This window comes from Podarcis filfolensis (assembly GCF_964270895.1).
Source record: "Podarcis filfolensis genome assembly, chromosome: 11".
Taxonomy (NCBI): domain Eukaryota; kingdom Metazoa; phylum Chordata; class Lepidosauria; order Squamata; family Lacertidae; genus Podarcis; species Podarcis filfolensis.
This window is the reverse complement of record NC_139613.1, coordinates 29,304,862-29,329,587: the sequence shown is the minus strand read 5'-3', so window position 1 is coordinate 29,329,587 and position 24,726 is coordinate 29,304,862. Positions and strand designations below refer to the sequence as shown.

Here is a 24,726-nt window from a genome sequence, read left to right as displayed (position 1 = left end):
CGATTGCCATTTTGTCTTTTAGTTAATTGCTTTAAACATAAAAAGCTTCACGATCAGTGAAAATAAGACTCATCTTATGGGAAAGCTAGAGAGAATGCCGGAAGCAAGCTGTAAAAATGCAAATTGTTGGGATAGAAAGATACGGTGGAAACTGGTTTCTCAGATATTACACCTTTTAATGGGAGTAGTATCCATAGGTTTCTTTTAATAGTTTATCAAAGTTTTATGCACACTTCATAATGCACTTTAGAACTTGGAACAAATATACGGTGAATAAATAATTCATCCTAATGGCTGGGGAAACCCTTTGTGGACTATGAAATTTTAGAAAATAGCAAGTAGGCACAATATAATAATAAAACCATGATACTTAGTCACAAAATGTACTTAGCTCATTTTTAAAAAAATGCCGTTCAGTTTCAATTATTTATGTTAGTATTTTAGGATATTCCAGGAAATGTCCTATTGTTTTCAGTATACAATAAGGAACTTGGGTGCAATCCTGTTGACTTCAGTGCATTTTACTATTTGGCTGGAGTCCTGAACAACCTTATTTTATGACAGCCACACTGACCTCAATAACCCACTCTGGAGTGGTTTGAGGACCATAGGGTTGAGGGTTCCCGTCATTAAAGTTAGAACACTTTTTATTGTCACTTATGAGAAAGTTGTACTATTACTGACATTTGGGGTATGTATGTGTGTCTTAACATTTATGAGTTACTTCCATACTTGGAGAAACCCAACATAATTTTTCACTAAAATAATAAAATCCATATAAAAACATAAAAAACAGGAGCAGCACAAACAAACGTGCCATAAAATATGGTACAAAATACCATCACTAAAAATGGCTGGCTACAAAAAGACGCAGTGTTAAACAGCCAGCCATTCAATAAGTAGTGAAAACAGTAGTGAAAAATTAGCAGGGGGGAAAGTAAAGATGAGAGAAGAAAAAAGAAGGAGAGGGGAAGTGAGAAAGATGAGAAAGAAGAGGAAGAAGAAGTTGATGAGGAAGAAGCCGCGGTGGGAAAAGATGCGGCAGAAGAGGAGGAACTCTTAGGGAATAGGGGTTCCAGACTATAAGATTGGTAACCCGGTTAGAGTAAATAAAAGTTAAACATAACAGCATCGCTGAAATTTCTGTCCTGGAATGTGAATGGGCTAAATGAAAAACTTAAAAGGAATAAAATTGAGAAGGCTTTGAAAAACAAGAACTATGATGTGATCTGTTTTCAAGAGACACATGTAGCCAAAAAACATAAACATATTTTGATAAATAAAAGGTTGGGGGTGGAATTTATTAACTCAGACGTAAATAAAAAAAGAGGAGTAGTTGTTTACGTTAAGGAAAAATGGGACCCCGTATTAACTTGTAAAGACGACGAGGGAAGAATACTGGGAATACAACTTAATCATCAAGGGGAAAAAATCAATGTGGTAACAGTTTATGCCCCAAATACAAACAAAGCAGAGTTTTTTGAAAAATTGGAACAAATATTACTAGATTTGGAAAATTACAAATTAATTCTACTTGGAGACATGAACGGTGTACCAATACCAGAACTTGACAGAAGTGGAAAAAAGGGGAAATCGAATCAAGGGAAGCTCCCAAGATCATTTAGTAATCTTGAGGAAAATTTAGATTTAATAGATATATGGAGGCATAAAAACCCAATAACGAAGCAGTTCACACATTTTTCAGAACCCCACCAGAGTTGGGGTAGAATTGATCAGATTTGGGTGTCACGTGCATTATCGACAAGAATAACAAAATGTGAGATCCAGCCTAGAACCCTTTCTGATCATTGTCCAATAGTCTTGGAAATAAAACGTGAAATATCGGGAGTGTACAGGTGGAGAATGAATGAATATCTATTCGAAATTGACGAGGTGAACGAAAAGGCTAAAAGTACTCTGAAAAATTATTTTGACTTAAATCTGAATAAAGAAACCCCAATTAATATAGTTTGGGATGCGAGTAAGGCAGTGTTAAGGGGTTTTTTAATACAACAAAACAATTACAGAAGGAAACTTAGAGAACAAAAGAAAGAAGAAATTATTACCCAACTGAGAGACTGTGAGAAAAAATTAACAATAAACTCGGGAGATGAAAGGACTAAACAAATAGTTAAAGTGCTACAATCACAATATTCAGCATTACTAAACCAAGAAGTAGAATGGAGAATTAAATCCATGAAACAAAAATATTTTGAATCAGCAAATAAAACGGGGAGATTACTGGCGTGGCAATTAAGAAAAAGGAAAAAGCAAAATGTGATTAATAGAATAAAATTGGGAGATATGATAATAGAAGATCCAGATGAAATAAAAAAAAAGTTTCTCCAATTCTATGAAAAGTTGTATGAAAAAGGAGAGGAAGATAATGTAGAAATAGGAAAATACTTGGAAGAGTATAGAGGGGAATATTTAACTGATGAAGAAAGAGCTCAATTAAACAAGAAGATTACAATGGAAGAGATTAACGAGGCTATTAAGAAGATGAAACCCGGAAAAGCACCCGGACCGGATGGACTGTCAGCAAAGTATTATAAGGTTTTAAGGGAATATCTTGCTCCGGTGCTTAGTGAAGTGATTAATGATGTTTTACAAGGAGGGAAGATTCCAGATTCATGGAGGGAGGCACACATCACATTAATACCAAAAGCGGATGCTGAAAAGATGGACGTAAGTAACTACAGGCCGATATCGTTACTTAACTGCGATTACAAAATCTTCGCAGATATTTTGGCGAACAAACTCAGGAAATACTTAACAAAATCTATTCATAAAGATCAAGCGGGATTCCTCCCTAACAGGCAATTAAAAGATAATGTTCGGCATATACTGGACATTATTGAGTATTTGGATCTTAGGACCGACATTCCTGCGGCGATGATTTTTATCGATGCCGAAAAGGCTTTCGATAATGTTTCTTGGAGGTTTTTAATACAATGTATGAAAACAGTAGGAATAGAAGGACCATTTTTGGAAGGTATTAAAGCAATATACTCAAACCAAAGGGCCAAACTGATAATTAACAATAATCTCACTAATTCTTTTACAATTGCAAAGGGCACGAGACAGGGGTGCCCGTTGTCTCCCCTTCTATTTATTATGGTTTTGGAAATAATCGCAAATAAAATAAGGAAAACACCAAAAATAAGAGGTATAAGAATTGGAGAAAAAGAATATAAATTAAAGGCTTACGCCGATGATTTGGTATTGTCTTTAGAGGACCCAATAGAAAGTGCCAGTAATGCCCTGGAGTTATTAGAGGAATTCGGTAAATTGTCTGGGTTTAAGTTAAATAAAATAAAAACTAAGATCTTAACAAAAAATTTGGCCGAAGATGTAAAAAACCAGCTAGAACTAAAAACAGGTATTAAAGTGGTGAAAAAGGTAAAATACCTGGGAATATGGATCTCCCCGAAAAATATAAATTTAGTGGAGGATAACTACACTAAGGTCTGGAGAGAAATTAAGAAAGACTTAGATACTTGGAATAGGTTAAAATTGTCCTGGACAGGAAGGATGGCCGCGATTAAGATGAGCATTCTTCCGAGACTACTGTTTTTATTCCAGAATATCCCGGTAATTAGAGGTACGGCATGTTTTAAGAATTGGCAAAGAACTTTAGCTAAATTTATATGGCAAGGGAAAAGGGCAAGAATTAAATTCAAACTCCTCACGGATCTAAGAGAAAGAGGGGGTTTTGCAGTTCCGAACTTAAAACTTTATTATGAGGCCGCTTGTCTTTGTTGGATAAAAGAATGGGCCATTTTAAAAAACACGGATTTGTTGGATCTAGAGGGATTTGACATTAGATTCGGCTGGCATGCTTATTTGTGGCATGATAAAGGAAAGATCCATAGAGGCTTCTCTAATCATATCATTAGAGGCTCGTTATTAGAAGTTTGGAACAGGAACAAAAAGCTGATTGAAAGAGACACCCCTTGGTGGCTTTCACCAATTGATATCTTAACAATAAAAAAGTTAAATCTGGAATGTGAAAGATGGACATACGAAGATCTCCTAGTTAAATCAGAAAGAGGGTGGAAAATTAGACCGTACGAAGAGCTAAAGGATAAATTAACTGGATGGATACAATTTCACCAAATTAATGCGTTATGGTACGATCATAAAAAAATAGGAATGAGTGAAAAAAAGTCCAGGTACCAGGTGGAAATCTTAGAAAGTAATACTAAACTTTTATCCAAAATGTATAACCAACTGTTAGACTGGGATACTAAAGATGAAGAGGTGAAAGGAGTCATGGTCAAATGGGCCAGAGACCTTGGATATAATCTGGAGTTTGACAGATGGGTAAAACTTTGGAAGAAAGGTATGAAGTTCACAGCATGTGCTGCTCTCCGAGAAAACATGGAGAAAATGATGTATCGTTGGTACATCACCCCGGCAAAACTGGGGAAGATGTATAAGACCGGAGACAGCACATGCTGGAAATGTAAAACTAAAGCGGGTAATTTCTTTCACATGTGGTGGACCTGTGACGAAGTGAAAAGATTTTGGGGACAAATTTACGATGAATTAAAAAGAATACTGAAATACACCTTCCCCAAAAAACCTGAAGCGTTCCTTTTAGGTATGATCGGAGAGGAGATCAAAAATGAAGACCAAACATTCTTTCAATATGCAATGGTGGCCGCCAGGATTTTGTTAGCGCAAAACTGGAAAACTTCCAATATCCCCACCATTAGAGAATGGCAATTGAAATTATATGAGTATATAGAATTAGCTAGAATGTCACAAAAAATTAGGCATCAAAAAATCGTTAAGTTTACGAACGACTGGAATAAATTTCTAAGTTACATTGAAATCAATCTAGGTATTACCAAAATCACAGTGGGCGGAATCTAAAACCTGCGATGTAAAGAGCTGATGTAATACAATCTGCAGATAAGCGATGAGTTTATTTTGCCTAAACCGAGATGGAAGGAAGTCAATTGAGTGATGTTATGTTGGTTTGTCTGTTTTATGTTTATAGGCGTTGTTTGTTGTTGTTGTTTGTTTGTTTGTTTGCTTGCTTTTTTTTCTTTTCAGTCTTTTTTCTTTTTTGTATTGTTTGATGTCGTTTCCAAAATATCAATAAAAAGATTAGTAAAAAAAAAAAAAAAAGAAAAGAAAAATTAGCATTCGTAAAACCTGGACCAATATCAGCAGCAACCATATCGCAACCTTGACCTGAAATCTTCCCTGGGTAGCTCCTGACCTGATGATCTCTTGCTTGTGAGCCTCCTGCTGGCCTTTGACTGTGCTGGAGTAATTGGAGACTCATGGAGATACTGGAATAATGGGATTTTGGTGCAAGCCAGCAATTCTGCATTTGCACAAACTTTGGGTTCTATCAAATATTAGTTCTGCAAAGAGTATTGAAATCGGCTTCATTAATTTTAGTGGGTCTACTTTGAGTAGAACTTAGAGGTAACCCAGTGTGATTAAATCCTTTTAAACACGTAACTATTGGACTCAAATCCATAGGGAATGCAGGGTTTCTGATCGTGGGGAGATTTCTAGATGGCCTTGGCCAAATGCCCCCTTCAGGTGTTCCAGCTCAGTGCCAGGAAGGTAGTGGTAGAGTAGACAGGGATGTTGTTGGGTCATGGCATGTGTCTTCTCATGGCCCCTGCTTGTTTTAGGATTTCCTCTTCAATATAATGATGGAAGGCTAGAGGGCTTATGTATATTGTTGGGAGAAACTATGATCTAAGGGTTGTTTGTTACCTTGGCAGTGATTTAGGTTCTACTTGTTGTTGTTGTTTAGTCATTTAGTCGTGTCCGACTCTTCGTGACCCCATAGACCAGAGCACGCCAGGCACTCCTGTCTTCCACTGCCTCCTGCAGTTTGGTCAAACTCATGTTGGTAGCTTCGAGAACACTATCCAACCATCTCGTCCTCTGTTGTTCCCTTCTCCTTGTGCCCTCCATCTTTCCCAACATCAGGGTCTTTTCCAGGGAGTCTTCTCTTCTCATGAGGTGGCCAAAGTATTGGAGCCTCAGCTTCAGGATCTGTCCTTCCAGTGAGCACTCAGGGCTGATTTCCTTCGGAATGGATAGGTTTGATCTTCTTGCAGTCCATGGGACTCTCAAGAGTCTCCTCCAGCACCATCATTCAAAAGCATCAATTCTTCGGCGATCAGCCTTCAGGCGATCAGGTTCTACTACTGGGAAATAAAACCCAATCCTTTTCAGCTGCCCCAATTCCAGGCATGGGCAGCTCTGCCATAAGTTGGGATGTTGAGATACAGGGCAGCGTGAACAACGTCTGTGGCTGCAGAGTTAGTCAACAGTTGTGATTTCAGATCAGGGGGTCAAGTTCTCTCTTCTTTATTTTTTCTGCCTTAATGCACAGACTCAGAAAAGCTAATGTGCTGGGTATTGTGATCAGCAGGGCATCCCATGGCATGGAAAGTCATCCCCGCACCCTGTGATAAATGTATAGAGATGCATTTAAAGATTCCGCAGTTCCTTCCTTTATTATTACTGTTATCCCTTATTGAAGCCCAGCTGTGTTTAATGAGCTGGAAATGAAGCAAGCCAATAAAACATGTGTTCATTGTTAGAAGAATAGCAATTGGACCATGTGCATGCGTGTGATTGCACAGCCAAAACTTCAAAGCTTAATATAAAGGCAGTTTAATGGAGGGGGTCATACTTAATGAATTTTGGGAAGTAGGAAAAAGCCAGCTGGCGGGCAGTGTCCCATATGAAGGTGAGGCCAAAGGTGAGTCACGTCACAGCAGAGCAGGGTTTCAAGGAACACTTAAATTGCTCTTGCTGGTGTTCATTGTGCGGATGAAACACACATTTTCTTTAAAAACCTATTTCCAAATTCCCCGAAGAGCCGTTCGTAATCTGCGCATTGCGGAAAGATTGGTTTGGGCCTAGGCTCTGGTAAATTTTTCTTTAACAATTGCTATGGGGTTTAATTGCAGGTCACCTCCAAATGTTAGTGGCATCAAAATCCACAGCAAGCATTGTGTGGGAAACAGTGAGCTTCAAACATTACAGACTTACACAATGAATTTTTTTCTTTCTTTTCAAGGATCTTCTCTAGATCCTATAGAAAATATTCAACATTTGCATCTGGAATGCTGTCCAAATTCCATGCCCTCTAATCATCAAGTCACTCCGCACTGTGCTATGACTGTGTCCTTCCATCCCAAGAACATATAATTTATTTTCATTCATTTTTGTTTGATTAATGCACTCCCCTTTTCTAGCACACAGAAACACCTCTCCTGTCTCCCCTATTGCCTGGGGGAGCCTGCCATAACTGACCTGCAAGTAGTGGCAAAAAAGCAAAGGTGAAAACATATTTATCATTCCAACATGCTTTGGACCTTACTGGCCCCTTTTCAGGACAATTCAGGAAATAAAGATTTGACATTTAAATGTGCTGCCTTTTCTTTTCTCTCTCACCTTAGGATGGCCTTGCCCTCAAAGCTTTTAGCTTGTATTTCTAATCCCTTTTCTGGGATTCCCATTTTTAGCTGCATTTTGTTCTAGCTGCAGCAAGGCTCCCACCTGCCTCGCTTGCTTTTGTACGATTGTTAAGTTACTGAATCAGGATGGGGGCTGTTGTCATGGTAACGGCAAGAGGCAAGTTGCTTCCAATTCTCCGCAGAAATAATGGTCCCTACACAGCCTTAGGGCCAAACGGCACTTTGCGGGAGACATGGAATGACTTGAAAATTACACACCTGTTTTGCACTTTCTCCCCTGTAATGTGTGGTTTCCCTCCCCCTCCTCCCTGGCTCTTGCCCGTGATGTGATATCTTCACGCTGTGCATTTCCCAGGCCCTGCGCAACATCATTAGCTGCTGATGCTGCCAGAGGGCTTGACAGCATGATGGGTAAGCGAAGCCACATTTGTTAGGTAAAGAGAGTAGAACGTGACACAGGGAGGCTGTCACCTTGGGATTGCACATGGATTACAAGTATGTATGTTGAATGCACATAAGGAGAATGAGATGGTGCCCCTGTTCCTAAGACTGATCAGCACAACCTCCACAACTGAGAACTCTGCCAAAAGCAGAATTCCTTGATCATGCTTACTGTATGGATGTCTGTTGCCCTTATGCAAATTATGCTGAATGCATTTCGGCTGGGAGCAGGGCCAGTAGATCAGTGCTGCTTCCCCAGCACATATGCATGTTTGCAGTGCAGTGTAACATATGTGCATGACCAGTGCTGTTTTTCTAGAAAAAGAGGTGCCGGAGCTCAGCATGAACTCCTCCCTTGTTCTCTTAGAATGGCAATGGTGTCCACCTGAAAGGTGCTGGAACTGAGTTCTGGCTGAAAAAAACCACACACTGTGCGTGACCCTAGTGTCTACTCCAATGTGCTGTTTGGCTGTTAGGTATAATAAGAGTTCCTAATGCAATATGGCCAGCAGAGGGAGAAAAACGTTCTGTCACTCACACGAGGCTAGAAGCTGACTGTGGAGGAGATGAAATGGGAGATGGGTTTTCAGGAATGCAGTGGGAATGGCAAGAGTTGGATGCATTATTACGCACATTTTAACAATTTCTCATAAAAAAGAGCTTCATCTCCAGATGAGAAGCCACAGCTTGAAATAAAAAAAACACTATCCAGCAATGTTCAGTTGCGTGATTAAAATAACAAGTTAACAGAGATTTGAAACCACATCAAAAGCCAATATTCCTTTATAAACAGTGATATTTTAATAGTTTCTTTAAAAAACCAAAAACATTCCATCTGTTTAGCAGTGAAAGATTAAAAAGGCTGATCATTGCCAGGCTTACAGCCAGTGGGACCCCATTTATTTTTGTGCCAGCTAAAGACTTGGTCCAGAGACCTAGTTTTCTAAATAAATGGGAAGTAAAAAAGAAAGCAGCCATGATGCTTTTTTCCAAAAGCGTGCAATAAAACAGGGTCAAGCTTGTCAGTCTGTGAATTACATGTGGGCTATATCACTAAAGGCTACAGGTGGGGAGGGATCACTGAATGTGATCAGAGACGGAATGTGTCCCTGTAGCAATTAAATTCCATGCACATAGAAAACTAGTATTTTACTTATTTATCAGAGATTTCTACACTGCCCTTCACTAAAAATGGTTGCAGGGCAGTTTACAAAAATAAGATAATATGAAATATAATGCATTATAAGCAAAATGTTTAAATAATTCTAATCATAGAATCATAGAGTTGTTGAGTTGGAAGGGACCCTGAGGATCATCTAGTCCAACCCCCTTCAATACAGGAATATGCAGCTGTCCTACACAGGGATCAAACCTGAAACCTTGCCGTTATCAGCACCCAGCTGCAGAAACATTATTAGCAGCATTAGTAAAAATGACGTATCTGACTATACGCCCTAGTTAGGGCGAGGTGCACCTTGTTAAGGCGGCCATTCCACAGATGCAGAGCCACCACCAAAAAGGCTCATCCACATGACCCCACACTATGCATCTCATTAAATACAGTGACTGCCAGGAGAGTTTCCTCCACTGATCTTAATGCACAGGCAGGTTGACTCAGAGGAAGGCATTATCTCAGATACTTTGAACCCAAGCTAGTTTTTGTGTGAAGGAGCATTCAGTCATGTGATCCCAGTGGAACAGACCCGGCAGAAGTCTTTCACCTCAGTGAGCACTAGACCCAAACAGTGCTGCATAAGGATGGGCAAATCTTAACAATTCCATACGTGTTTTTGCTAGCAATTTCCCCTAATATAAATACATCTGTGTCTGTTATTTTCACCACAAATAGCTGCATTTTTACACACACTTTCCCCTAATTATGTACCCTTTGTACATTTCTTTGATGGGAGGAACTGCATTGTAAAATTAGAAGTGTAAATATTGAAAGATAGTTATGATTCAGTTCCGGCATAGTTTCAGGAAGTGAAAATCAGGTATTTTAATTGGTGGTGGAGAGGAATGAACCATATTTCTCCCTCATCTCTAGTGGTGCCATTAGGTAATTTTAGAATGGGGATCTTCTGGGGAACTCTGTGGATGGCAATGTACTTCACAATGTGCTTAGCCAGCCCTGCTGTGTTTGGAGACCCCCTTGCTCATTTTGATGAATGGACCATGGATTTCTTTCCCGAACTGTTGCCCTGATTGACAGCACTACTGTGTCCAAGTAAGAGAAGAAATCTCTTCTTGCATGTTCCAGGGTGACGGAGCCCCTGGGAGGATGTCGGCATCTGACCATGCATCCAGCTGAAGGCAAGAACCTATGTGCCATTTGAAACCTTGATTTTATCAAGAGTTTCCACTAATGCCTACAGTTTATTCACATACACACCTGTATGCATGTGGAGTCCATTCTTACCTCTGGCTGATCATGATAAGGTTTGGTGGAGTCACTGGCCATGTTCCTCTTCCCGTTCCACATTCTCAGTCAACCTGGGTTTTAAAAGGGAGAAAATGGCATATACAGTGGTACCTCGGGTTACATACGCTTCAGGTTACAGACTCCACTAACCCAGAAATAGTGCTTCAGGTTAAGAACATTGCTTCAGGATGAGAACAGAAATTGTGCTCCGGTGGCACGGCGGCCCCATTAGCTAAAGTGCTTCAGGTTAAGAACAGTTTAGGGTTAAGTACGGACCTCCGGAACGAATTAAGTACTTAACCCAAGGTACCACTGCACCGTATTTTTGTGTGTATAAGACGCCCCCATGTATAAGACGCCTCCTGTTTTTGGGGGCCCAGATTTAAGAAAATGGGGGGATGTATCCATGCATAAGATGCCCCCTAATTTTTGACATTATTTTTTAGGGAAAAAAGCTAGTCTTATACTTGGAAAAATACAGTAATTGTTAATGTGTGATAAGGTCTCTTGCACAGGAAGGCATCTCTCCCTTATGAGATTTGGCTGCTGTCTTCCCCTCACCATGAATGGTTAAAATTAGGAAGTAAAAATAAGGCTTGTGCAAATCACAGTACCAGTGACATGTGGGAAGAGCCATATGTACAGTGGAGATGTTTATTTTCTTCTCTGCACAGATACCCTCTTCCCTTTCTTAGTACAGTTTTGGAAGATGCTATTTAAACTCTCCCAAGTTTCAAATACAGTTTCTGATAAGTTGGGTGGGGGGAAGCATAAAGTTGATGCTGTCAACTTATGGCTGCCTGGTGGTAGTAATGCCCGGATGGTATTGAAGTAAGCGACAGCTGAAACATTTTAAGCTTCTTGCAACTCCGCCTGTTGAGCTGATGGGTGTGCTGTTGAGCTGGAAGGAGATCTCAGCCATCTCAAAATCATAATGAGCTGCTGGATAGAGGAAGAGAAATTAAGAGTGAAATCTAAAAGTAAATTGAGAAATATTAAAACATGCACACATATAAGCTTCAGGTGGACTTAAGCAACCCAACATGCCCCTATCATTAACTGTCATATTCTTAGTTTTATGACATTTATATCCTTACCTTCCTTGGAGTGTTCAGGGAGGTTATAAGCTCTTTCACCAGCAGCAACCACCTTATAGGTGATGCTCATCATCCTCCCAGATGCACCTCTCGGACTGAATGCACAGCCACCAAGGCCAGTGCAGCTTTTGAGGGGTGTTCCTTCAGCATCCTATGCAATGTCACAATGGATCCTGGGATGCACAACTCAGTTTGTGTATACTGCAGTGCTATCCCAGGACCTTTTGCTGCCCAGATGCACTTTAGAAAAGCTTCCTATACCATTCAGCCACCAATTTTTGCCTTCTTCCCTCCTAAGGCTTCAACCATGCCCACATTTACCTGGTAGTATTCTCCGGAAAAATAATCTCTCAAAGGACCTGTTGATGGCATTTTACCATTGTACTGTTGCGAGTGTATTAACTTATCATCTGTGTGTGTGGTTTGGGAGCTGCACAGTCAGGGGGAAAAGCCAATGCTGTCCAGGGTTGTAATGACTGCGTAGAGAATAATTGGGTGCACTCTTCCCACCTTGGATCAAATCTATGCTTCCAGGTGTCACAAGAAGGCCACAGAGATAGTGCAGGATAGTGCCCCCCCCGAAATGATCTCTTTCAGCTTCTGCCTTCTGGAAGAAGGTACAGGGTTATAAAGACTAGGACTAGCCGCTTGAGAAACAGTTTCTATCCAAATGTGATTTTGGCTTTAAACGCAGTGTAAGGTAGTCTCTATGGGAGTATATTGTATTTAATTATCGGGTATCAGAGTTTCTAGGGGGCTAACCAGGCTGGGATAGCTGGGATAGCAGGCTTGTTGGGTTTTTGAATGTCTGATGTAGGTTTTTTTCAATTTTGTTGTTCTGTATGGGACAATGACAATAAAGATTATCGTATCGTAGTAAGTCCCATTGAACTCAGTGGGACTTACTTCTGAGCAGACCTACATAGGATTGCTCTGCACGCACGCACGCACACACACACACACACACACACACACACACACCCTCTTAACCTGCTTGAAGTGGGAAGAACCACTAGGTTAGAACAGGGAAGTAAGGAAGGAGAAGGGGGGAAAAGATAAGTTATCTTAAAATTAATAAAGAAAATTTGACTAGAAGATTCTGGCACCTTTCTGTACAAACGTTGGCATTAGTATAAGCATTAGCTAGCTGGGCTGAGCCCATAATATGAACATGAGGGTTTTTCCAACCTTCATAGGCTATACTAAAATACAGAACTGGAAAGAATTGCTTTCAGCTTTGTCTAGCTCTTTCTGTTAGGCTGTTGGGGGCACTGTTGAGCTAGATGACATGTGACAATTTCCATTTCTATAATGCAAGAAAATAATAAGGTAGTCTACAGCAGATTGAGGAAAAATTAAAATCCAATCTAAATGTAACTTTGGAAACGATGAAATAAAACCACAAGCAGTTTTGCAACCAGTTAGATGAGCAGAGGGAAGATGGCATTAACAGCTAGGTTTTTTTTAAAAAAAGGGCAAGGTAGCCTTTTCTGACTTTGATCCCTGTTGTAGCAAGATTTGGCACGGGGGTGGGGGTGGGATCTATTGTTCATTCCTAACAGACGATGTAAGCAAAGTGCATGCAATCCTAACCATATTTACTCAGGACAAAGTCCCATTTAGTTCAATGAGATTTTACTCCTTAGTAAGTGTGCTTAGGGTTGCAGCCTAAAGCTAGCAAGCATATTGTTCCTATTGAAAAAAATATCTCAGCTATTGTACTCAAGGTTTATAACAGTCCTTTAAAAAACCAACCAACCAACCAGTGAATACATAGGGGAAGCTGGCTTGGCCTATCATAGTCCCATATGTAGGCTGTGACCACTGTACCCCGACATATCCCTGATTGATTTCACAGTTCTTCCTTAGCCATGTTCAAGCATTTGCCTGAGCATGCAAAGCACGAAGCTGCTAGCACGAGGAACAGGGACACATATACAAGCCCAGCCCACAACATCCATGAGTGCACTAGCACCTCTTCAGACCTTTGTGCAATTAGCGTGAAAGCATGAAAAGGGTGTTTAATAAGCATGTTCCACTGAACACACTTGGAAACTCTCTCCATGATCAGAATCCCCAATAAGCCAAGGTTCCCACACACAAATGAATTTCTAAGTGGGTTTGAACAATTTTTTTAAAAACCTTTGCACTAATCACACACAGATATCAAGAGCAGCTGTTGATCCCAGGGAAGTTATGGGCAAGGCTTATATATGCACACCCCTGCCCATGTGAACTGAACAGGGCTACCGTCTCTGTGCCATCTCACATATAGAGCCTTGCACACATAGACCACATCTCTGAACCTTCCAGCACAGGAGTAAACAATGTGGTGTCGTCCTGATTTCATTGCACTACAGCTCCCATAATTCCTGGCTATTGGTCATGCTAGTTCATGCTGATGAGAGCTGTAGTCTGGAAAAGCATCTGGAAGACACAAATTGGTTATTCTTCTAGAACTTCTGACAGGAATGAAGGTCCCCCTCCTTCTTCTTTAAGGTTATGATGGACTAGAACACAAGAATGGCTTTTTCTTTAGAGCCAATCCCACTAGATTGGAGGTAGCAGCTCAGGCAGAAGGTTATGAATGTCATTACATGAGCAGTAGCCAATGGGGTGTCCTCAAGGACTACATCTCCTATCAGACCCAGCCAGTATGGCCAATAACTGGGGGTGGTGGGACTTGTAGCCCAACAACACCTGGAAGGTGTTGACTACTACTGCGTTATATCACAACAAAGATGTTTATGAATTCTTGCTGGGAAGGTGCTTTGAGGATTTTCTACTGCAAGTGGCAACATGTCTTGGGCCGACCTTCTGTCTGTAGATGCTGCATGTGAAATAGCTGTGGTTTTATAATCACAAACCACTAATTGCAGGCCACATGGTTATTGGAACTATATACTGACCCGATAACAAAGTTACAGCGTTTCAACAGCCTTTGAAATGAAAGCATTTTCCTAGGAAACATAGTTAAGAGGTGTGGGTGTCTCTCTCCCCCTTTCCTCCTTTTAAGCCTCAAATGAAGATGAAGAAAAGAAAATCGTTACCCATGTCATCCTTTTCCTACCTACCTCTTCTCCTCAGAGGTAGCATTATGTTTCTACAAAGTGGGATTGTGAGGCGTGCCTGATGCCAATGTTTCCAGATGAGATGATGAGGTGTGCACTATTCTGAGCAATATTTCTGGAGCTCAGAATTAACACAGACAATGGGTGCCACCCACTAAGGCCTGATTTAAATGCCTTGATCAAATCCCCTTGATCACAGAGATTGGAACAGCTTGGAAACGGAGTAGTGATTTTCCGTGTTCTGTCCTGAGGTTATGCAATGATGTCCCGAAAGAACAATATCAAGAAACCCTCCCCTTTGAACTTTAAAAAAAGAGATCATTTTGGGTTGTTGTTTTTTTAAGGAAAGCTTTTGCTGCTAGTTGTGCTAATTCTCATTGATTTTAACAACTGGGTTTTTCTCTTGCTTCTTATGCGAGTGGTATTTTATTGGGAGTTTTGTGAATTGTGCAGTCTTAAGTTTGTATTAAGCTTATGAAGAGGCAGGAGGGGGGGAGTTGATGAAAGGCTACCTGTAAAACTGTTTTAATGTTTTGAAGAAAATGACACAAATGTTTCTCTTTATTTCAAGTTTGGGAAATAATGGAAATTTTAAAAAGGGATGTAAAAGAAGAATAGTAAGAACATTTAAACAACTACAGTGGAAATATGGGAGTAACAAGACTAATAATGCATGTTGTACACAATAGGGAGTAATAATAAAATTTAAAAACCAACTGAGAATGCTTTTTATAAAATATTTGACAATGTAAGAAGAATAGAAAACTGCTTCATTTTAAAAATACTTGGTCCTATAAAGTTTAAACTCATTTAAGTATAGCTAAAGTTTGTCACTAAAATTTCCCAATTCTTATCATACTATCCCTGAATTGTTTTTTCCCATTACTAACTCTTCCAAACAATTCTAAAAGGATAGTGAGACAAGACTTAATACATTCAGAAGCCACATTCACCATTGGGGGGGGGGCAGAAAGCGTTCTTCCTCATGCTTGATAATTGTATTTTGCACAATGCTTTCCACCAATTTATAGGTATAAAATGGAAATCCAATTATCTTCAGACTTTTTTTTTTTTTTGGGCAAAGCTACCATAAATGAAACATATGAACCGATTGTTAAGACACTTCGTCCAGGAAAATCGCAGGCACTATTTACAAATATTGGTGCTGCTACCCTGTGGCTGCTCCCCAAGGCATTTTCATAATGTACAAAACTTCTGGCCTGCGCGGCTGAGGCAGATTGCATTGTTACGAGCCATGCCTGCAACGCGAGTGACAATGGGTTGTAAAAGTTGGCCCTGAGAGAGAGAGAGAGAGAGAGAGAGAGCGCTCTGGTGCAGAGCCCGGAAAGCCCTGGACTTGGAGGCTTTCATAGCACATAAATATAAAGATACGAAATAAGTTGAGTGCTGCCCACACCTGAGCTGCTGATTTGTTGCTCCCAGTTAGTGCTTGTCGAACTATCTGTTTTCATTGTGGCATTTAAGAGCCTGCTGTGCGACCAGCTGCTGCCGCCTGGATCAGACCCAGAGCCTTGTAGCACGTCCAAGCTGACTGCGGAAAGCATGGTGACAGCAGGCCTTCCTGCTCCACTTTCAGGCTGACGGTGTCGTCTGGGTGACACATTGTGCTTTTTTTTTTTTTTGGTGAGGCAGGCAGTGCAAAGTTGTACTTGCTCACTCAAACGGCAGCCAAGGGTTTGATGCTTAGAGCTTGTCTGGTTCTTTTGTTCCTCAGTCTCCTTGAAATGCTCTCGACTTTCTCCCTTGGGTGCCTTCCGTGTGATGCTTTTACTGGAAAAGCCGCAGCTATGTGGTGGAGCGGTTTTTTTTGGGGGGGGGTAGAACATGTCACTCAACTGTGGAACAGCTGCTTTGCATGTAGAAGGAGCCAGGTTCAGTCTGTGCCACTTCCAGCGAAGCGAAAGGTGCAAGTGATGCGAACAGCTTCTATCCAAGCCCCTAGAGAGACATTTCCAGAGAGACAACACTGGGCTAGACAAATAGGCCCCATCCGCGCTATAGATTTAAAACAGTATTGATTGATTGATTGATTGATTGAATTCATATATCGCCCTATACCTGGAGGTCTCAGGGTGGTCCACATAAAAGCAATAACCCAATAACAACACCTCCCAAGAGCCACATTTTAATCAGTATGATGTTGATTAGGTCAACTAAAGGCCTGGTTAAAAAGGAACGTTCTTGCCTGGCGCCTAAAGGTGTACAATGAAGGCGCCAGGTGAACTTCCCTGGGGAGAGCCTTCCACTTAAACAGGCAGGGCTTCCCCGAAAGAATCCCATTGTTGAGGGTGCTGAGAGTTAACCACTCTGAGAATTATAGCCCTCTGTGGGGAATAGGGGTCTCTCTAGCAACTCTCAACACCCTTAGCAAATGATAGTTCCCAGGATTCTTTGGAAGGGAAGTCATGACTGTTGAAAGTGGTGTGAAACTGCTTTAATTGTATAGTGAAGATTGAGCCATAGTCTGGGCTGGTATCTTCCTATGCGCTTTGCACGTATTAAGTTCTAGCAGAAACACGCTACTCTCCACTTCCACAGGAAACGGCCTTATAGCAGCTCAGACCACTAGTCCATCTAGCCCTATACTGTCTACACTGGCTGGCAGTGGCTCCCAGGGTTTGAGACGGGGAACACTCCCAGCCCTTCCTGGAGAGGCTGGGGATTGAACCAGGGACCTTCTGCACGCAGAGTGGGTGAACACTGAGCTACAGCCCTTCTTCTTAAATGGTGTTTGGGTGGTAGAACAGAGAAATATTTTTGCCCAAGGAGCTGATTCTAATCTGGGACTAGCTTCGTTGGTCTTGCCCGACATCAAAGTGACTGGTGACACCTTCATATTTCAATCCACGCATTTAAAAACAACAACCCGTAATATCAAAATTCTGCCAGGACCTCCTTTAGATCATGTTATCCAGAGAGGTGTTACCATGGCAACCCCTAGGAAAGATACAATACAGGCCTTGCTGGATCCGTTTTCTTCTGTTGTGCATTCAACCTGTTTGCAGAAGGTGCGCAGGTTGTGCTACTTATCAGTTCATCAGGTATCGCTGGGAAAGTGCGCTGTTGTCTGGGACACTACCGTATCCCAGGAGGTTGCTGAATGTTTACTTCAAAGCGTGCAAAACAAAGGGTGTGAGGTCTTTTTTTGCATTTAGATGCTGCAGGCTGTAATGGAGTCTAGGTTTTTCACTGGAATTCCCAAGAGAAGCATGAACGCTCAAAGGAAAAGCACCTGCGCAGACTTTGTTCAGGCGCTAACCCTTCCGAGGCCCCTGGTATTGAGAACACAAGATAAGGCACACTGTAGCATAGTGCCTTTCCCAGGTGCTGAGGTTTTCCCAAGAGGACTTTGCAGTCAGGACCAGGGATATAATTTTCTAGGACTAGCGGGAAGAAAGCGCTAGCAAATGCAGACAGCATCCTCCCGGGAAAAATATATTACATCTGGAAAGATACACAGGCAGATTTTCAATAGGACTTTGAAGCAGGTTTTAAGTGCCATTAAATGCAAATACAGTATTCACCTAAAAAAACTAGTGTGCATAGGATTTCTGCTTTGCAGTTTTATGAATCTGAGTATCCAGCTATAGTGCAATAGGACACTGCTGCCTGCTGTGACAATCCCTTGGTGTGGTCCATCAAGTTTAGCATTATCTACTCTGACTGGCAGCAGCTATCCAAATTCTGGAACATATCTGCTGCTTTCAATAGAGTTTCTTCCGCACTGGAGCCTTTTCAGCACCACTGAAGCATTGCTTTCCCATAATTATCTGGAAGTGGGATCAGTTACTTTGCTGACCTCAGGTGTGGTAGGTTGAGGGTGCTGTTCTATCACTAGCGTTCAAATACAAATCATAGAACAATCATAGACTTGTACAGTTGGAAGGGACTCTGGTCATCTAGCCCAACCCCCTGCAATGCAGGAATATTTTGCCCAACGTGGGGCTGGAACCCACAACCCTGAGATTAAAAGTCTCGTGCTCTGCCGACTGATCTATCCCAGCAATTAATCTCATTAGAAACTGCAGCCACCACTTCTCCACCAACAATTGGGTGGGCACTGCCTCTTGGTGTTCTCTTGTCTAAGGCAGCTGCCTCAGCTTGCCTTATGGGAGGGCCGGCTGTGCTCTGGTCAAGTTCTATATGTGGGAAGGTGGGGGGCAGCGGCGCCAATTTGTCCTTTGCCTCAAGCAGCAAAATAACTTGGGCCAGCACGTAAACATTTAGGACTACTGGTCCACCGTTCAGTTGAGCCTTGTGCGAAAAAAGTTCACCCTTAATCTCTTGCTTGCCCTATATATTGATTCATGCAGTTCTGAATTTATTGTTATTCACATTTTACACTGTATTTTATGCTGTTTTTGTTGCATCAATTAAGTGTTTTAAATTTGTTGTTAGCCGCCCTGAGCCCGGTTTTCTGAACTGGGAAGGGCGGGGTATAAATTAAAAAAAAATATTATTACTACTCCGATGAGTGGGGTTGCGGGAGAGACCTGGCTTCATTATTTTTTCTTCTGGCTCCCTGCATTAATATTTCGAGAACCCTAGAGGTACACATGACATAGCTAAGATTGGAAAGACAGGAGGGGAGCTTGTGGATTCCACTAAACCCACAGTTCCTCCATAGGTTGGGTACCAGATTCACTATTGTTCACCCATTTAATGTTGCTTTTTCAGATTAATATTGGGACACCTTTCTTAAGAAGTAGGTAACATCTTTTTAAATTACAGGCAGTCTTCCAAAATGATGATAGTGTTAAGTTCTGCAATAACTACATATTTTTTTGGTTACATTACAGGCCAGACTTCATAGATATAACACCATGTTTCCTTTGCCATATGAACCTGAAGGATTTAGGATGGTACTGTAGTTATTCCAAGGACAGTGTCCATAGGTTTGCTCTCAATGATTTGGGGAGAACAAACAACTTTGTTTCCCGAGATATTTGAACTTTAAGCCATAAGAGTGTTTCTTAATTGATTAAGTGCAATTAACGTCCACAAATCTTTCTCTCATTCCCTTGGATTAAGAAATGGCTGTGAATGCAGTAAAACAATGCTATAATGACACCATTGTTGGATTTTCTCTTACTTTTCTGCCCTTTTGAAATCACGGTCAAGGAAAATGTTGGTCAATTAAAACAGCATTGCTTTGTTTCACAGGCAGTTGCACAGAAGCCGTGAACAGCAGGATGAACTTGGCCAGTGAAGATTTTGTTAGGAATCCAGGAATGAACTCGGATCTATCACTAAAAAGCCAAATAGCCAAATATCAAGGTGAGGTGTGAAACTCCAGGCAACTTGCATCTGAACCTCATTTCAGGCATGCACACACACAATTTACAATTGCCGTTGTAAGAAGCCAGAACATACCTCTTAAGTTGTATTGTTGTGACTGGCAGACTCTTGGGCATTGTAGGCAGGGGCTTCTGGTCCTTTTCTCTAAGGACGCATGGCAAGGAATTTTTTGTCTTATGCTTCTGTCAGTCCAGCCCAGCCCAAAGAGTCCCATTTGTCCATATTACTTGCATTTATTTCCCCTTTGCAAATAGCATGGCAAACCACCCACACTGCCCTAAGGTTAGATCACTGGGTCCTAGCTCATTTTGGGGGATGAGAAATCATTAAGTAATATTCTAAGAGGGAACTTGCTAGGTAAACAGCTTATCTTCCAGTAAAATTGTTTCTAGGCTGTGCTGCTACAGATTGCACAACGGGGATCCAGCGTTTAAACTCCCCCTCATATAAAATAGTCCCTGTGTATAGAAAAGTAACATGCCAGGAAGAAGGGTTCTAGCTTAGCCTTCAACCTGATATTCTGCTTTTCTATGTGCAGGGTTTTTCCGTTACAAAAGGAAGCAATTCCTCTGTCTGAACTCCAGAGTGGTATAGTCTGGGTACAACAACAAAGTTTTAGGAGGGATGTTTTTAGAACTTTTCAGAAACCCAACAAAGCTGAGCAACGTAGCCAAATGATTCCTAAATCGTTCAATCTGATTTTATTATTCATTTATAGTGTTTCTTTTAAAAAGCATGTGTTTTTTGACCTTTTCTGATTATTTTCTTCACTCATTCTAGCATTACGACAGGGTTTCTTAAATCCAGGCCAAGAACGGCCCTGAGTAACACTATACCTGTTACTTGATCTGGCAGTCCTGGCAATTGAAACGGTTTAGTGACATGATCTATTGCAGTTTCTTTGGCTTGTTTTAATATATGTTGCGGCTTTATTTTGTATTTAGGCTCTCACATTGTGCTGTACTACACTTTGTGCCTGAATTCTTCTTGATTTCAGTGAGAAATATTCAGTTCACTGGCTAACCAAAAAGATTTTAACTCTTAGGAAAGATTAACTTATGTGCTTTGCTCTCATATTTAAATAAAAAGGCTTAACCATGGCTAGAATTTAGTCCTAATTTTGAAAAAAAAAGGTATATACATTTTAAAACCTACTCTCAGGTTGCACTTATGTGATGGGTACTTGTGACTTTTTGTACATAGTAACCAAAAAAGAGAGAGAACCATTGTATGGGGGGAAATGTTATATCGCTTCCTTAATCATACAAATGCTTCCAACTAATGCAATCATTAGTTAATTATATAGGTGATACAGAAAGACTGCCACCACATTATGGTGATGTTGAGGACCAGATTATAGCATGCACATTGCTATACCCTGCAACCCTCTAGATGTCGGTTATCATCGGTCTCAGCCACCATGACCAGGGATGATGTTCAGCAACCTGCCCTGGACTATGAGTAGAGAGAGAATCCTGACAAAGACTTTCCCAGGGAAAGTGTTCACCCCTGTCATATTTTCTTCCCACCCTTTTTGGCACACCACCTTTCCCAGCTCCTTCCTCCAAAAGCGTTGCACCCAGCAGAGTGTCAGAAACACTCCAGGACTTCTGCCTTTATGCCCTCCATAGTTCTGCCTGGGAAGTGTTGCCATAACAGTGGTTCTCCACTGAAGTGGCCCAAGGATGACAAGCTTAGTAAAAGCAAGTTTGGGCAGCATTCAGCGTTTGCAGTTCTGTGTTTGGAAGGGGACCAATATCTGAATCCCTTGGTGACTTGTTGCTGAAGGCTCCCATTGAAGAGTGTTGGGAGTCTGCCACATGACCCAGTTGTAGTGCACCACCTATTTTCTCGCTCCCCTGGCACCTGCTGTATTATCTTTCAGGTGCCAGATTATGCTGCTTTTATTCTCTCAAGCATGTTAATGGTTTGTATTGTAAGGACTGGAAAGAGCATATAATTTTGAACTGTGGAAGTGAAGCTTTTGCGCTGCCATTCTAATGGAAATTTAATGGTGATGCCTACCGATTGGATTTTGTTGTTGCAATCTGCCTTGAGATTAAATATTAGGAGAGGCAGTATACAAATGCCTTAAATGACTAGGTAAGCAGTATGAAATGGCCACTGTTAGAACACAACTCTGGGGTGTATCCAATGCTATCCACAGGGAAACCCTCACCTCCTCCCTGCAGCCCCCTGTAATGCCAAAAATCTGTTCCAGAGGGTTGGAGGAGAGGAGAGGAAAGGGGAAGTCAAATTGTGCAAACAGAATGTTGCTCACTCAGCACTGGATGCAACAATCTGTGCTTGTTTGCTGCAGGTAGTATAGGCGCAATGGTGGCATTGAAAGGAGAAACTGGTGTTGTGGAAAGGAATAGTTAAAGGCCTTCCCAGGAAGGTTACTGTAGTCATCATTTTATTTTTTTACCAAAAAAGTATTGGTATATGACAAATTCAGGCCTCTCTCTTTCTATGGGTCCTTTGCTAGGGGCATGTGGTAAGTGGAGCTACAGCTTTTAACTTGTCTGTGTTTTTGTGTTCTAGACATGAATGCATTGCAGACCCAGTGCCCAAGACCACACAGTTCAAGTCTTGTCACTATTCAGCCTCAGCACCCATCAGATGTTCTGCTGCACAGTCTACCTGGTGATAGGGGACAAGATTCAGAAAATGGAGACACGGAAGAAAATATTGTTTATCTCTAAAACCTTCCCTTGTTTACTACCAGTAGCACTTTAGGATGGCTTTTCTCATTGTTCATAGTTGGTCTTTGTCCAAATTACTTTGAAGATATCTTATTTATTGTAAAAAAGCAAAGTTTTCCAGATTCATAGGATGCATATTAAGTTATTTTTAAAAAATGTGTCTAATATTTATCTTGTGACACACATATTACATCAGAAATGCTCTACAAGCAACATCAAACATTGTTGGACTAAAACCTGCAATGACTTGTGTATGTGATGTGAACACCACAATTAGACCTTGGGTGGAAACATTTCTGTTCCCAGGTTAAGACTGCACAGTCTTTGTGAAAGTAGTGGTGTGTGCAATAGGAACATTTGAGATTTCATAATGCAACTCAGTGACTTTAAAAACAGTAGATGCATCATAGTAGACCATTCTTATCCACATGGGTGTCTGTCATGGGTTCACCACCATATCAGCCTTTGTCTCTAGATGGGGAAGCATACCTGAAATATTTCTCAGGTGACTTTCTGGATCTCCTTGGTCTCACTATGGCCTCCTTAAATGATGCATTGCCACTATTGAATATCTTTTGCCAAATTAACACTTTCCTTTCACAGTGAACAATTTAGTGGTCCAGCGTTGTCTCAAGATTTTATTGTAAAAGTGAGGAGCTTCAGGAAACAGATCCACATCTGCAAGCTAGATTCTTGGTGGTTTCAGATTACTCCTTGGCAGATGTCTATATCAGAGACCTAAGTCTCACCTAGCATGTATATAACTTTCTTTTCAAAGCCTTCGAGGTCAGTTTTGTGATGTATTGCTTTATAACTTGTTCTTGGCTACATCAAGTGCCCACTTTTTTTATCAAAGCACTGAGATTCATCACATAGACATTTCTATCCCTGTGGAACGGAGAGGAGGATAGTGAGAAAAATGTAAAGTCCCCCCCCTCCCCGCCTAACCCAAATCCACTGCTTTTACACACACGCATGGACTACAAATCAGTGTGCTTCTTTCAGGACAGAGCTTTGATAACATTATAGAGTAATGAATGAAGGTGTTTTTTTCCCTGTGCATTTTTCATACATAATTGTATACTTTTTTGAACTTAATAAATATTCTATATCTCCAATATAGCTCTTCATAATTCCTAGCGTTCAGAAAATGTGTTACTTTCGCCCATTGCTGTTTCCACTATTACAATCACTACAATGATCTGACCCATGTTTTGAAGCATATGATAGTTCTTGTTCAGCAGAGGGGAAGGACCTTGCTCAGTGCAGATGCTCTCACACTCTTCCTGCATGTGAGTTTCCAGGGGCCAGAGCAAACCAGTGCTAGTGATTGGAGGGAGTTATATGCAGGCTGCTGTTGGTTTCAGTCTCCCCTTAGGTTGATAGTGACAGTCAGTAGGTACTCGACGTCTACTCACTCCTACCTCTTAGCAGTTACTACTAGTGAACTCTCTTTGGCCATATCTGTGTTAGTGCAAATAGTCACAACGGCTGTTATAATAAATTTGGGGTGGCTGCCACTGCACAACACAACCAAGCAACATCAGTTTCCATGCACTGAAAGGCAACATTACTGGAACTTACTGATGGTATCAGTACAGTGTTTCTTTTCTACATAATTTCTGATTAAAGATGTAATGCCTGCCCTGCAACCTCTCCTCCTACACTATACTGTGACTGACAGATTTTGAAGTCAGTGGCTGTTTTTGGATGTAATGCTAAAGCATGGTTTAGCACTGTGTGGATGAACTTCAATTAATTCCTTCTTCCCTTTATTATTATTATTAATAAAAGAATGATAATAACAAAAAATTAAATTTATATACTGCCCTATACTCACAGGTCTCAGGGCAGTTCACAGGATAAAATCACGATATAAAAACACAATACATAATCAAAATAAAAACAAGAACCATGCAATACTCCCCAAACACATTTTAAAGGGGCATTGAATGTCAGTCAACCAAAGGCCGCCTGTCCTCTTCATGTTGCTTCCCTCCTTTCTCCTCCTTTGCTTGGTGTGAGTATTTACCCTGGGTTTAGTTTCAATTTTAAATAACCTTGGTTGAGCATTATGTTCAAACCAGAGATCCTGGTTTCAAGTCAAGCTATGGGTTATGAAATTAGCTTCTTAAACTAACCAGAGTTTATTTCAAACCAGGATCTCTGGTTTGAACATAGTGCTCAACCATCACTACGTAAAAG

At 41.0% G+C, this 24,726-nt stretch overlaps 1 protein-coding gene and 1 long non-coding RNA gene across 20 annotated transcripts in view; both read left to right on the top strand.

Moving 5' to 3' along the window:
* ARHGEF28 (Rho guanine nucleotide exchange factor 28) overlaps positions 1-23,639 on the top strand; it is a 135,910-nt gene extending 112,271 nt beyond the window's left edge. For all 19 annotated transcript variants that reach the window (XM_083577322.1, XM_083577324.1, XM_083577338.1 and 16 more), the window contains 2 exons: positions 19,682-19,795; positions 22,361-23,639. In XM_083577322.1, the coding sequence (XP_083433448.1) occupies positions 19,682-19,795; positions 22,361-22,521 (275 nt within the window). In that variant the 3' untranslated portion in view covers positions 22,522-23,639. The remainder of the gene's footprint in view (positions 1-19,681; positions 19,796-22,360) is intronic.
* Positions 5,155-8,231, top strand: LOC310745275. The gene is made up of 2 exons (XR_014540058.1): positions 5,155-5,761; positions 6,177-8,231. It is a non-coding gene; the product is annotated as an uncharacterized lncRNA (long non-coding RNA).
* Positions 23,640-24,726: the final 1,087 nt, after the last annotated feature.